This window comes from Centruroides sculpturatus, unplaced genomic scaffold (assembly GCF_000671375.1).
Source record: "Centruroides sculpturatus isolate CEXI.00-Female unplaced genomic scaffold, Cexi_2.0 scaffold145, whole genome shotgun sequence".
Lineage (NCBI taxonomy): Eukaryota > Metazoa > Arthropoda > Arachnida > Scorpiones > Buthidae > Centruroides > Centruroides sculpturatus.
This window is the reverse complement of record NW_019384293.1, coordinates 683,535-699,561: the sequence shown is the minus strand read 5'-3', so window position 1 is coordinate 699,561 and position 16,027 is coordinate 683,535. Positions and strand designations below refer to the sequence as shown.

Here is a 16,027-nt window from a genome sequence, read left to right as displayed (position 1 = left end):
AAAAAAAAAAAAAAAAAAAATATCTAACGAGTCTTCTAACTTTTTAGAAAATAGTTTTTATTGACGTTCTTGTCTCTTAAATTTAAAACTAATGATTTATATTTGTATTTTCGTTTTTTTAAAAAATATTTTTAGTGTTTTAATGGATTGGCCTGTATCAATGAAAAGGACAACGAATATACAAGTAACAAGTAAAGAAGAATACAAGAAACAATATTCTGACGCTTTAAAATTTAGTAAAAACATGAGTATTGTTTTAGAAAACCTGTTACGTGACTACGATAGCAATCAAAGACCTGGATATGGAGGTTTGTATACGTGTATACATAATAAAAGTAGTGTTAATTTCATCAGACATTTCAGTTATATCTCCTTTAGGCTTTTTTACTACCTATTTAACAGTAAAACTAGGTAATACCTCGATTTAACGCTATTCAGATTAAACTTTCTTAACTTATTTTTACTTATTTCACAACACTAAAACTAGGTTACACCTTGATTTAATTCTGTTCAGGTTATATTTACTGAGGTTTTTTCCACTTCTTAATGCTAAAACACGATTATACTTCGATTTAATGCTATCTATATAATACTTTCTTAGCATTTTGAATATTTTTTTGCTACTTACTTTATGTTAAAATCGAGTTAAACTTCGATTTAACGTTGTATAGTTTATAAATTTTAGGTTTTTCTTTATTCATTTACTTCTTTGCCAACGTGTTGTAGGTGTTTTTACTCGTGTGTACAAAGCACAAGTAATATTATTACGTTAACACCTCATCAAGAAATGATGCATAATAATGTACAGTATAATTTAATCAGGCATTTAACACTATCTAGGTTATACTTTCTTGTAGTTTTTTTACTAAGTTTTTCCTTTTTTTTTTCTTAGTGGCTAATGATCGATCAAGTTAATCTTGATGGCTGTTTAATCAGTCATTAACTAGAACAGAAACGGAAGTTTGTTTGCCACTAATCACACGAATTTTCTTCTTGTTTTCTCTGATTTAAAAACAGGAGCGCCAACTGTCGTTACTACCAACTTTTTGATAAGGAGCATGGGGCCCATTTCCGAAGTGGACATGGTAAAGGCCTTAATTATACCTTTATGTAGACCTTGTAGTATATAAAAATCTTTTATAACATGTAAAAAAAAATATTCCTCAGGAGTATTCTATGGACTGTTATTTTCGTCAGAAATGGACGGATAGAAGATTACGTTTCGATGGCCCTATAAAAAATTTGAGTTTAAATATAAAAATGTTGGATCGAATTTGGAAACCCGATACGTATTTTCATAATGGGAAAGGTTCCTATTTACATACGATAACTCGACCAAATAAACTCTTAAGAATCTTCCAAAATGGCGAAGTTTTGTACTCGATGAGGTAAGTATATTATTTTTAATCGATTTAAATTTAATTTTTATGATAAAAATGTACAGTCGAACCTCTAATGACGGCCATCTCCCAACTACGGCCACTTTAAAAGGCGCCATTTAAAAAAAAAAATAAAAATAGATACAAAATAACTTCTCAAAGACGGCCACTTTAAACAATCGTCATGTATTTTAATTAGAGTGTATACGAAATAACCTCTAAACAACGAGCATTTTCCGTCAGTAGACGTTGTTCAGAGGTTTGATTGTGTTTTTTTTTTTAATTCTTTAATGGAAAATGCATTAAATATTACACTAGAACCTTTAGTAATGGCCACCTCTCAAGAACGGCCAATTTAAAAACTCTATTTCTCTCAGGAAATTTTCTTAAACAACAATGTAACAACCTTTAAAGAATGGTCATTTTTTTTTCTTGTTGGTCGTTGTTCAGAGGTTTCACTGTATTAAAATATCAAATTATAAGAAGGAAAATTCGATATTTTAATGTGTAATTTTGATATTTAGATGGTTAAATTAGTCAAATATTATATAATTTTGGCATAAAAAAATGAAATTAGTTCTTCCAAGAATCAACAAATTCTACGAAATTTCACGTAATTTTGAGTGTTCAAAAAGGAAATAAAATAATAAAAATTTTAAATTTTATCATTTTAATGTGTAAATCTGATATTTAAAACGTAACATTAGTTTAAAATTACCATAATTTTGATATTTCAAATAAAATTTAGTTTATTTAGGATTAAATTTATTCAAAAATAAAAATTAGAAATTATAAAGTATTTAAGTATTTAAAATATTAAATTAATTTTAAAAAATACAAAAAATGGCATGATTTTGACATTTNGCACAAATGTAGAGGATATTGAAAGGATTGTTGTTCCTGATTCTTTATATATTGTTGTGGAAAAATATGATTTTGACGAGATAGGAGAGTGTACATGTAGAGGATTTGATCCCGGGATCTCGAAAATCGGGATCCCGGGATCCCGACTACTTTTCAGTCCCAAAATTTTCGGGATTAAGTTTTCCTAATCCCGAGATTTTCGGGATTGACATCATTTTAAAAAAGTTGAAAAATAGACTGCATGAAGCGAAACGTTCAGTGCCAGTGCTTTTACAGAATTGCTTGCATATCATTTTAATATAAAATATGAGAAATTAGAATGAAAGTGAATTCCAAATATTGTTCGAAATTTCGATTAATTCTGCACTTGAAACGAATTTAATTCGTATGAAATCAGGTTAAAACTACGGAAAATTCAAAATTACACTACATTGAATGTAATTTCCACATTAAAAAATGAAGTTAATTTTCTATAATTAATTCTCATTTAAAAATTTAGGGAATTTTTTGAAAATTAGGGAAATTAATTGTCATTAGGAAAAAGTAGAAAAATTTAGAGAAATTGGAGAAATTTCATCAAGGAAAATTGGGGAAATTAAGAGAATTTTTTGAAAATTAGAGGGAAATTTGGGGAAATTAAGAGAATTTTTTGAAAATTAGGGGAAAATTTGGGGAAATTAAGAGAATTTTTTTGAAAATTAAGGGAAATTTGGGAATTAATTTTCCCTGATTCCCTAATCTGAATTAATTTTTAAAAAAATTCAAAATTAAGTCAATTTAAAATACAATTTTATCCTGATTTTCCTTTTTTAGAAGACAATTTCCTGTATATTTAACTCTAGACATGCAAGCATAGAGAAAGATGCTCTCCTTTGTTGATATTGTATAATATTTTCATATTCTACGTCACTTTATTCGTCTCTTCTCATAACTTTTCTGTTATTTTATGGTAAACATGACAATGTTTCCGTCTGAAATCTTTTCAACCACTCATCACTGAACAAACACGAGAAGATTCTTGGAAATAAAACGAAAAAATTAATAATAAAAAAAACAACGTTTACTCGCTTCTATCTTCCAAAAGAACGTTGATTTGTAAACGTTTTTAACGTTTTTTTCTGCATTAAAATGTTTAATTGAGTTTTTACAATTAAATTTTAATATTTGTTTTTAATTTAATTGTGAAAATTGATGAAGATTCGATGATTTCGTTAATTATTTTATGCGCTTTTTTTGAGTGGGGAGACTTTCTAAGTTTTAATTATGTTGTTAAATTATTTTCACTTATTGGTGTTTAATTTAATTAAATATTTTTAATTAAGTTACGGTTAGTTTCGTCTGTAAAATAGCATCGTTTAAAGTGTGGAATGAGTTATTGCCTATGTTTATTTTACTTTTCCAATATTAGTTGTGTCTTTCTGTTACTGGATATGGATTCCAGAGCTAATTGAGCCTACTTTAATGTTATTTTTGCCTTTCTGATGCTAGAAAAGCAAAAGGTAATGTGTTTTACAGGTGTATTTCTAGTGTCGTTTGCCTTTCCAAAATATTCAGTGTAACCTTCCAATGCTAGTTGTATTCTTCTAATACTATTTGAGGTTTATAGGATTACTTGAGCCTTTCTAGTATGGTATAGTGGTTTCTTCGGCCAATTTAAGCCTTTCTAAAACCACTTTTATTGCTTTTAGTAGCAGACTTATCTTTCGAGTATTAGTTATTAGTTGTTTTACTTTTACTGACTAGGAAAATTAAGCCTTATCCTTTTAATATATCCTATACTCTTACCATATAAATCCTTCTACTAGAAATATATATTTAATACCAGTAGTTGTAGTTGTACATTTATAATATCAACTATAGTTTTCTAGTATCAAATGTTGTGTTTCTAGTATTAATTAAGTCTTTTATTACTTCAGTATCAGCTATTCTTTCTAGCATTATCTATGAGATTCTAGCTTAATTAGGTTTACCAGCAACGAATTACGTTTATTTTCTTGTAATTTTTTGTACCTTTTATTGCTTGTGTTTTATAGTGTTCAGTTATGCCTTTCTAATATCATTTGAACGTTTTTATTTAGCTGTATATTTCCAATTTTAGCACACTTTTTTGCATATTTCCTATTTAAAATATGTCATTTAAGTATCAGTTGTTACTTTCATTTTCTCGTGTTACAGAGTTAAATGTACTTAAATTGTAATTGTCTTTAAGTACAGTTCATCAGTATTTATTTTATAGTATTGTACTGATCAATTGTATTAATTAATTAATGGTAAAGAATAATTAAACACAATCGAGTTAATTTTAACTGTAATTTTATAATGTTAATTATACATTCAAAATATTAATTATATTTAGAAATTAATTGTATTTTACTACTCTTTAATCAGTCTTTCCTAGTATTAGTTGTACCATTTTAACGTCACTTATATTTTTATAATAGTGATGTTTCCAATGTAAACTGTACTTTTCTAATGTTAGTTATACGTTTACAATATTAATTATTATACTTTTACAGTATTTAATTAAACTTTCCTAACTTTAGATGTGTCTGTTTTATTGTTAATTGTGTGTTTCTAGTGTTAGTGTGTGTTTATATTAGTTGTATCTTTCCAATATTAGTTGTAACTAGATGCAAAGATGATTAATATTCTTCTGATCTTCTCCTTTCTACGCCAGCATCCACTTTATCACAATGTTTATCCTGAGGCTAAGAAAAATTCGATTCGTTTCTCCATTTCACACGATTTCTAAACGCGATGTTTTCTAAGCTATCCTAAATTTACTCAACTAGAAATCTTGTCAACATTAATTTCACTTTTTACCAGATTTCCAACAACTTTTTTGGGGGAAAAAATATATAAAATATCACATTTATTTTTAGACTTACAGTAAAAGCAACTTGCCCAATGCAACTGCAGAATTTCCCTATGGATAGACAATTTTGTCCCCTAATTTTTGGGAGTTGTAAGTACCTAAGACTAGTTTATAACACTTAAACTATTACGTTTTTTACACGTATTTTTGTATTAATTCAGATGGTTATACTGTAAAACACTTAATATATCGCTGGGAAACGAAAAGTGCCATCACGTTTGAAGAAGGTTTGGTCCTTTCTCAGTACGACCTTATCGATTACCCACACAGAAACGTAACAGTTACATTCAATAGAGGTATGTCTTTTACATAAAATTCCATTAAATTTATGTAATTTTATGAATTTTTGGGGGTATTTTCAGGCGAATTTTCTGTACTTAAAGCTAACTTTAACTTAAGGAGACGAATGGGTTATTTTCTTATACAAGTTTACGTGCCATGCACACTGATAGTCGTACTATCGTGGGTGTCTTTTTGGATTAATAGAGAAGCTACATCGGATAGAATTGGATTAGGTGAGTTTAAAACTTTTAAACTTCTTTTAAATTCCATTAAAATTTATAAACTAAACTTTAATTCATCACCAAATTTAAGGTATCACGACAGTGTTGACACTGTCTACTTTCGGTTTGGATACAAGGACCGATTTGCCAAAAGTACCTTATCCGACAGCGCTAGATTGGTTCGTTATCATGAGTTTTATGTTTGTTATAGCAACATTACTAGAATTTGCGGGTGTACATTACTTTACAAAGGTTGGAAGCGGTGAATTTCCTATCGCAGACAGCTCGGATAACGAAGAGAAGATAACAATGATGAACACGAACACCCCTACAAGGCACTACTGTCCTACAATTTATGGCTATCAGACTGATCACGTAAGGGTTTCAATTACGATTTCCTTACAGAATATTAAATTTTACTTGTTAATTTTGCATGTTTTTTTTATGTAGAAATGCCCCAAGTATCCACGTTACACGGCTAAATTGTCATACTTCAATCGATATTCTAGAAATTGCTGTTATCAGTTCTGGAATTGTATATTGGGGAGTGAAACATACAGAGCAGAGATGCTGAGTAGAGTCCAAGGAAAGGATGCTATCAATAGTGTTAGCAAAATTGATCAGATATCACGTATCTTGTTTCCATTATCCTTTGTTTTATTGAATATCTTCTATTGGTTATTTTATACAAGTGAAACTTATTCCTCCAATAGAACTAATAGAGAACTTCATTCTATAAGCAGCTAACAAATATAGGTCCGTATGACTATGTTAAATCTACTAAATCTATGTTAAAAATATTTAAATATGTTTAAATAAAGTGCTTATAAATCTTTGTCTGTTAGTTTTATACATAATTTACACGAAAATCTACGTTTAAATACCAATATAAATTTACGTCTAAAGTGATTTATATATAAAGTTAAGTAATTTTTTACAATATTTACATTTACCTAATTACAATTCTTTTACAATTATCTAATGTGAAAAAATTACAAAAATATGACGTAAAATTTGTGTTAAAAAAGTTAATTATGGATGAGTTTTATTAATTTGTTTCTGAACTTTTTTTATTTTTTAAATCGTATTCTAAGTTTTTTACTGTTTTATTTTTTTAAAAACGGGTTTTTTAAATTTAAAATTTACAATTATGTTTAGGAAAAAAATTCAAATTCTTTTAGAAAAATTAAATTAAAATATTCAAAAACAATATAAAATTTTGATATAAAAAATTTAAAAAAATGCAGAAACTTAAATCTTAAAAATTCAAATAAAGTTTTAAAAAAGTACAGAAATTTTGGATATAAAAATTCAAATAAAGTTTTAAAAAAGTACAGAAATTTTGGATATAAAAATTCAAATAAATTTTTTAAAAATACAGAAATTTTGGATATAAAAATACAAATAAATTTTTAAAAAATACAGAAATTTTTGATATAAAAATTCAAATAAATTTTTAAAAAAATANTAGAAAATATTTCGTATACAAATACACATAATTCTAGAAGTATTTGTTGTTTATTAACTTCTAAAATACATCCAGACTAATACCTACATAGCACATGGTCACTAGACCAAGTGTAACAAAGGAGAGAGAGCACATACGTGTTAGTACATAAGGTCATTCTACAAGGGAAGAAGAGGTCATCTCTATATGAACAAAGTGGTTATATAACGTATTCAATACCACCTATATGTAGCGACGATAATATTTGAACCTTGACAGTATTTATATGTACTGTACTACAGTACAGTACAGTACAGTACAACAGGCTACAGTTACAATACACGTGTATTATAAGGTAGTGTCTTATAGTGTACTATACAATAGAAGTATCTGTTATTATAACTAATGATAATAAGTAGCCTTACTATTATTATTATATTTAAGATTGTATAACTTATAGTGTTATTAAACATAATTAACATTATTATTTTGTATTTAATAGTGTATACTTAAGAAATTAATTTAATTGGAACAATAGCTTAGAAGGCATTTAATACATTTTAGTTTAAGTTCTTTTAATATGTATGGACAGAATAAAACTATATAGGGTTAATTTTTCTTAGAACACTTACAGACTCACGTCTATAAAGACAAGAGTACAAGAGTTAATAGTGTGCAATTTTAATGAACCTAAAAGAGCTCAAAATACTTCAATGAAACTTTATCGTGAAAATCATGCTTAATTTATATAATATTTACTTTGTCTGATCGGCTGTCTGTTCTAAGTTCAAGAATATCAAAATTATTTTAATTATTATTTTATTGTTGCAAATAGTAACTTTGGTTTAAAATGATTATTTTAACTCTATACATTGACATAATACTGAAATTAGTTAATTAAAAGGTTGAGTTTTTGCTTTAAATATCGTATTAAATATATTAATCATTTTCTAAAATAACTTTGTTTTTAAATCGGATGAAAACTTTAGAAAAATTTATAATTACGTTTGAAAGTTCAGAATTGGTTAAAAGGAACGTTTGAGAATTTAATAAGGCATAATATATGTGAATAATTTTCAACATGTGGTTCGCGATCACCGCTGAAATAATTTGTGTTTAAATTCGAAATTTTTGTTATTTTCAGAGTTTACATTATAATTTCTTATTTTTATCAATGAATTAATTTATTTTGATGTCAAATAAGGCAAAATATTAAAAAACTATTGTATTTTTTAAAGAAAAAACAGTAGAAATGGCAGTGAAGATGATGCATTTAACATAAATAATGGCATTGTTTGTCTATATTTTTACTAAAATCTAAAATAAATTGATTGATTCTGAAAAAATAAAGACATAACTCTTACTTGATTACAAGTTACTGAGATATAAATTTATATAACTTTATCTAGAAACCACAAATTTTCATTGTAAAAACACAAATAAATTGCAACAATTTCACTAAAAGATATATATTTATTTATTTTTTTCTTATATTTTTACTTCACCTTAACTCACAGTTGATGGAAGTAGTCATTAAAAATATATACAGATTTTTCTTTGAATTTCGTGATTGCCAAAAATTAATTTCTTCTTCTCTCTACAAGAACTGTCTTGCCACACACACACACATATATATTAATTTCTTTAATTATATTTATTATTATTATAGTTCTTTGTGTAACTATCTAATGTCAGATGAGTGCTATAAGTATGTGAGCCAATAAACTATATTGATCATGATGAAACAAACTGGAAAGAACACTCTTGATATGCGATCAATTTTACTAACGCTGTTCAATTGGAAGTGATTTGCTGCTGTACTTCTTAAATTCCTCCTCAACAGAAAGGAAGATCGTTTATTTAATGATAAACGACCCAAAATTCGGCCATTTGTTGATAAACGTTGCCTTCTTTCACTTTGAGAAACGGATGGATCAGATATCCTTCTATGGTATCCTGTTGCATCTCTAGAATCTTTTCGTTGAATGCCTTCCATACAATATACAGAAATCTATATATAGTAAAGAAAATTTATATTAAAATCAACGTTTATCATGTTTTAAGTTAAAAACGTTCCTAGATTAACAATTCAAACTCTTTAAGATTTAGTTTTAACTTGTAAATTGATGTCCTCGAGTCCTCAAGTTCTACTTTGGCCGTTCAACTAAGATTATTGATGTTAATTCATAAATTTTATGAAATTGGCAACTTATCATATGTGTTAAATGTGTTATAAACTTTGTTGAAAGTACAATTAGTTAATAATTTGATCTATCTTTGCTTCAAAATTCTAAATTACCTAACTGGCAATTGAGCCATTTTTGGAAGTGATTTTCGTGAGGATACCTATGGCATGTCTTGCATTAATTTATCACGAACTTATTGAGTGTAAATACGTTGTAATGAGATAAATTTGTGGATATTTTGGGTATTAAACTTAATTATATTGAGGAGACTAGTGAGAGTGATGGATTCTTGTCATTAAGGAAAGCATCAAAGTGATTTCTTTATAATTGCTAACAATAAAGTTATTTATATGGCTAATTTCTATCATTACTTAATTCTGACGTTAATTTTACTTTGTTAGCAAAGTTTATACAATAAAAATATCTACGTGGTTCTAATTTTAGTGTAATTTAAGAAAAAATATAATTAAATCTATGAGTAGAAAGCCTATATGTAAAAAATCTTGCACAAGTACACAAGGTACAGTACTTTAGACATACACATAGAGTGTATGTTTAAAGTACTGTATATATGTACTGTACTGTACATACTTCTAGAAATTTTATAGAAAATATTTCGCATACAAATACACATAATTCTAGAAGTATTTGTTGTTTATTAACTTCTAAAATACATCCAGACTAATACCTACATAGCACATGGTCACTAGACCAAGTGTAACAAAGGAGAGAGAGCACATACGTGTTAGTACATAAGGTCATTCTACAAGGGAAGAAGAGGTCATCTCTATATGAACAAAGTGGTTATATAACGTATTCAATACCACCTATATGTAGCGACGATAATATTTGAACCTTGACAGTATTTATATGTACTGTACTACAGTACAGTACAGTACAGTACAACAGGCTACAGTTACAATACACGTGTATTATAAGGTAGTGTCTTATAGTGTACTATACAATAGAAGTATCTGTTATTATAACTAATGATAATAAGTAGCCTTACTATTATTATTATATTTAAGATTGTATAACTTATAGTGTTATTAAACATAATTAACATTATTATTTTGTATTTAATAGTGTATACTTAAGAAATTAATTTAATTGGAACAATAGCTTAGAAGGCATTTAATACATTTTAGTTTAAGTTCTTTTAATATGTATGGACAGAATAAAACTATATAGGGTTAATTTTTCTTAGAACACTTACAGACTCACGTCTATAAAGACAAGAGTACAAGAGTTAATAGTGTGCAATTTTAATGAACCTATGTGTAATTAAGCTCATTATCTATGTAAATATAAATAACTTTATAAAGTAACTAAAAGTAATTAAACTTACAAATGAGCTATTACCTAAAAATTTAACCTTAAAAAATATATTTAAACGAAGAATCCTTGAATATAATCAAATTGCCTTATTAAAATCTATCAATAATAATTCCCATTTCTATTATATAACATTATCTTTTCACTAAATATTTAAGGCTTACTAGTATAAGAACATTAAGATATTTTAGATAAAATTAACTTAGTTTATGTTTAAATATTTGAATGTTACATTAAATTCATGTTATGTAATTATATTAATGCCTCATTAATTAATCATAAACTTACAACTAGATACAAAGTCATTTTCTAACGTTTAAACATATTCTAAATTATAATTAAAATCGAATTATCGTTCGTCTAACTGCACATAATGAAACTAATATCATTCTAAATATAATATATATAATAAATATTTAATGAATGTCTAATAAAACAATTTTCTAAGATATCTTGTAAAGATTTTTTATAGAAAAATCAAGACTTTTGAACGTTTTTTTTTATTTCGCAGTTTATCAGAAAAAATATTGAATTTTTTTTTTAATTTCGATATTATAACATTATAATTTCGTGTATTATGTATATATTATGTAAATTTATAACATTATAATTTTTAGATAAATATAATGAAAATTTATCATTTATCTAAAATTATTAATAAATTCTAATAAAATTATAATAAAAATCTCTTCAAATATCAACTAAAATACTTTCGAGTAAACAGATTCCTATTAGTTTTTCTAAAATAAATTATTGTAAAATACATTTTGAAAAGATTTTTTAGAAAAAAAATATTGACAAAATTTAGAAGATTGAAGAAGATTTTGAAAAAAATTTAAAGATTTTAAGATTTTCAGGATTTTTCCTGAAAAAAATTCTTGAAACTCTTCTTCAAAATCATTCCTCAAGTTCAAACTTTTCTAAAAATACTTGAAGAATCAAAAGGACTTTTTGAAAAGTTTGAGCTTGAGAAAAGGACTTTTTGAAAAGTTTGAGCTTGAGAAAAGGACTTTTTGAAAAGTTTGAACTTGAGATTTTTTTAGATTTTCAGATTTTTTTCTTTTTAATTTTGAAGAATTTTCAAAACTTTTGATTTTCTAAAAATCCCTTTGATGTTTCAAGGTTTTTCTAAATTACAAAGGATCTAATTTTGATTTTTTTTATAAATAAATTTTGAAAAAAAATATTAGTTAAATTTTAATCATTAATATTTTTTTTTAAATTTTAGCCGAAATCAATAAATTAAAATAAGATTTTTAGATAAATATCATAAAAAATAAAGAAGATATTCTGAAGTTTACGTTCTAAAATTCTACAAAAAATTTAAAGAAATAATTTAAAAAACCTGGAAAAAGTTTTCTTAAATTTCTTTAAAATTTATTTTGATATATTTCTTTAAAAAATTGTATTTTAATTAATAATAACTGTCTAAAATTTTTAATATAAATAGCTAATTAGTTATTCAGGCATATTTGCATAATTTATTAATATATTTATTTAGTTAAACCAATAAGAGAGCGTTTCGTTTTAAAATTTGTAAATATCATTGCTGATTGGTTATTGGAAATTTAAATACATAAAATAAATATCTTATTGGTTATTATAAAAATTTGCGTAGTTTATTAATTTCAACTAACCAATAAGATAGCCTTTCGTTTTAAAGTTTGTAAATATCATTGCTGATTGGTTATTGGAAATTTAAATACATAAAATAAATATCTTATTGGTTATTATAAAAATTTGCGTAGTTTATTAATTTCAACTAACCAATAAGATAGCCTTTCGTTTTAAAGTTTGTAAATATCATTGCTGATTGGTTATTGGAAATTTAAATACATAAAATAAATATCTTATTGGTTATTATAAAAATTTGCGTAGTTTATTAATTTCAACTAACCAATAAGATAGCCTTTCGTTTTAAAGTTTGTAAATATCATTGCTGATTGGTTATTGGAAATTTAAATACATAAAATAAATATCTTATTGGTTATTATAAAAATTTGCGTAGTTTATTAATTTCAACTAACCAATAAGATAGCCTTTCGTTTTAAAGTTTGTAAATATCACCGCTAATTGGTTAATTATTATTTTAAATTTGTTTAGATTCATTTAAAAAGTTTTTAAGTTAAAAATTATTTTAAACATTTGCGTAATTTATAAATTTATGAATTTAAATCAACCAATAAGAGCGCTTTATTTCAAAATTTGAAAATATCGTCTCGGATTGGTTAATGATTATTTTAAATCAGGAATGTAACTTGTTACGATTAAAAAGTAGATAAATTTATTAATATTAAGTATAAAAATTAAATAATTAAGAATAAAAATATTATTATTATGAACTTGCAATTTTTTCTGAAGATTCATTCGAGGTTTGAGGTCCCGGAGAAGCAATTGTTATGTGTTCTTCGTCACCAGATGAATCTTCTGAGCTGGAATCGGGTGGAAAATAATATTCACCACTACCAATTTTAGTAAAATAATGAACCATAGCAAACTCCACTATAGTAGCAAATATAAAGACAAAACTAATAGCAACATAGAAGTCTAATGCTGTGCAATAAGGCACCTTAGGTAAATCATTTCGACTTTCTAAACCCAGAAAAGTCATTGTTAATACTGTTGTCACACCTGGGAATAGCAAAATTTACGTTAATATCTCGTAGGATTATAATCTTATAAGATTCAATTGGTAATATAATTCAAGGATTATACTATAATCCTTTCATATTAATACGATAGATTTATACAAAATTTTATTGTTTAAATAATTACTTACTTACCTAGAGCTACCCGATCGGCTGTAGCTTCACGATTTATCCAAAATGACACCCAGGAAAGTACAACTAACATGATACACGGTGCGTACACTTCAATGATAAAGTAACCCATGTGACGTTGTAAGTGAAAGCTTACCAGAAGAACAGAGAAAGAACCTGTAAAATAAAGGAAGTTTTCTTTTTAAGTAGAGGGAGGAGGCGGTGTTTTTTGTTTTTTAAGTATTTACAAGAGGACCAGGGATGCAAAAACATTGTAAAAACAACTCTTTGAACTTGAAGGATTTGTAGTAAAGCAGATCTAAAGATTATGTTTGCATTTTCTGAATATATCTGTACGTGACAGGCATTGTTGTCACGGTTGTGTTATATTGCTGGAGAGTTTTGGTCAATTATGACACAATATGGAAACCTGCTGAAGGATTCCTTACCAGCTGAATGTGACATTTTATTATTGAGCAGTTTAAAATGACGTTCGAGTAGTTTATTCTATATAGTCCGATTATCTTTGGCATTATGTTAACAATTTTTATGTATACAAATTGAATTAATTCAAAGGAAACTTTTTAATATTTAAATCTAACCATTTAAATAATATATTTTACGTTTTTATATTATTAAAACTTTTAAATTTTATCAAAATGTATCTAATTAATTATGCCGACCAATAAGAGCGCTTCATTTCAAAATTTGTATATATCGTCTCTGATTGGTTAATGATCATTTTAAACTATGATTCTAATTTATTAATATTAAAGTAAAAAATAAGCAATTAAAATTAAATTAGTTATTTGTTATATTACTTATATATTTTAATATATTTAAAAATGTATATATAATATTTTAAATATTAAGCTAAAAATATTTTTAAGGAATAAATTGATATTTATTTAAATAATCTTTAGTAAATTTATAAGCTTAAACAAAACTTTTAAGAATAATTAATATTGTGTAATCGTAATTAAAGTATCCTATTCAACAGATATTTAGCAGTCCAAATGAAAACAAATTTGGTACGTGTAAGGCATTTCCCCAAAAGAACAACATTAGTACTAAAACTCGCCACTATGGCACTTTTAGCGCTACAAACAAGCGGTGTTTTTGCATAAACATACATATGTTCTGTGTATAAAAGTGGTAATAATTCTTGAATATCATTCTTATCAACTTGCTCAACTCTTATTAGCTTGTTCTTATCAATAGCCCTCAGCCTAAACTTTCTCAAAGATTAGGATGAGGACCATCGACTCAACAATCTAAGTTTCTCATGAAATGAGCGATTGACAAGAATGATATTCAGCAGTTATGGCCACTTTTTGTTGTTGACCACTTGTTAAGTCAATGGACGATTGACTCAACAAGCTCTCAGGAGAGTGATCATTCGATTCGAGGAAACTGGACGTGTGGGATGTCAATTCTATCGAGGACACAAATCTCTCACTTCACAAGTCATTGAAGATTAATTATCAACTTGCTGAGTAGTCAACAAATAATATTGTAGGCTCCAGTAGTACATGTGTAGTGTCACTGTAGTTGGATATACCCTGCGACAATCTGGAAGGCATTGTATTAAGAAAGTTGGTGTATACTTATCCATATAGGCAATGGCGCGTTATAGTTTCATGGGACCCAGGAAAATTTTGAATTAGGAGGTTCCGTGTACAGTGTTGACTTCAGACCTTTCTCTTCGGAGAAATTTTTTGGGGAATACTTCTGTATTGTTCGTTTTTTAACACAATCTTAAACACAACATCGCTACAGCAACTCTAATATTCTAGCTCGTTGGATGAGACACATTTTTACCAGTGACGAGGCACTGTGCAACAGTGATCACCCATAACACGAAATCTCTTGAAAAATATGAGGATTTTCCAACAGATTCCTCTGCGCTGCCACAGCCACTTTTATTTTTAAACCATTTTTCTTCCAAGAAGAAAAATGGTTTAAGGTATATCCAAATGGTATATCCAAATGGGAATACTCTGTGAAGACCCAGATGTACTGAGAGATGCTCAATCTTTTTATGATACTTCAACTGCAACAGCAAACAGTAGGATCAAATTTCATGGAGCTGCATACTACAGTTTCTGCCACACAATATCAGCTCGCTCACCTTGTTTTATAGATTTTAATCCGTGTGTGATTTTTGATAATGGGAAGACTAAAAATTGTAGTTTATCGAAGACATGTTGCAAATTTCAGCCTTGAAAGACAGTATCACAGTGCAGATGAAAATCATCACAGAAGATCAATTATGGCCGGCCTTAATTAAACATACCGTGATACTCTTCATTGTACCCATTCTGAAAGTACTGTGCATTGTGAATGTATATCTCAGAATGGTACATTGAGCAGTATCACGTGCATCGCTAAGTTTTCTGTATACCGCTGTCTTATACAAATGAAACGTTTGTTGCTTGTAGTGCCAAAAGTGCTCTAGTGGAAAATTTTCGAACTAATCTTTTGTTTTACGGATATGTCATCTGCATGTCCTAAAATGTCACCATACTAGATTTAATTGCATTTGGGTGCTAAAGAGACACTTTAATTACGATTACCCACTACATTTACTAATTAAATATTAAACAATAAATAATTAAAAATGCGTTTACGATATATTTTACTTTTAAATTATTCATTTAATATGAATAAATGCATAAA

The 16,027-nt window shown here is 26.9% G+C and overlaps 2 protein-coding genes across 2 annotated transcripts in view; one reads left to right on the top strand and one right to left on the bottom strand.

Annotated features, from left to right (window-relative positions):
• Positions 1–6,368, top strand: part of LOC111618151 (gamma-aminobutyric acid receptor alpha-like) — a 13,575-nt gene extending 7,207 nt beyond the window's left edge. Inside the window, exons 2-9 of the mRNA XM_023359647.1 lie at positions 136–308; positions 1,018–1,085; positions 1,168–1,388; positions 5,126–5,208; positions 5,280–5,414; positions 5,481–5,633; positions 5,713–5,996; positions 6,072–6,368. Coding sequence (XP_023215415.1) covers positions 136–308; positions 1,018–1,085; positions 1,168–1,388; positions 5,126–5,208; positions 5,280–5,414; positions 5,481–5,633; positions 5,713–5,996; positions 6,072–6,368 — 1,414 coding nt within the window. The remainder of the gene's footprint in view (positions 1–135; positions 309–1,017; positions 1,086–1,167; positions 1,389–5,125; positions 5,209–5,279; positions 5,415–5,480; positions 5,634–5,712; positions 5,997–6,071) is intronic.
• A 2,305-nt stretch (positions 6,369–8,673) lies between these two features.
• LOC111618675 (gamma-aminobutyric acid receptor alpha-like) overlaps positions 8,674–16,027 on the bottom strand; it is a 42,865-nt gene continuing 35,511 nt past the window's right edge. Inside the window, exons 8-10 of the mRNA XM_023360269.1 lie at positions 13,373–13,525; positions 12,937–13,220; positions 8,674–9,079 (exon numbers count right to left, since the gene is read on the bottom strand). Coding sequence (XP_023216037.1) covers positions 8,771–9,079; positions 12,937–13,220; positions 13,373–13,525 — 746 coding nt within the window. The 3' untranslated portion in view covers positions 8,674–8,770. The remainder of the gene's footprint in view (positions 9,080–12,936; positions 13,221–13,372; positions 13,526–16,027) is intronic.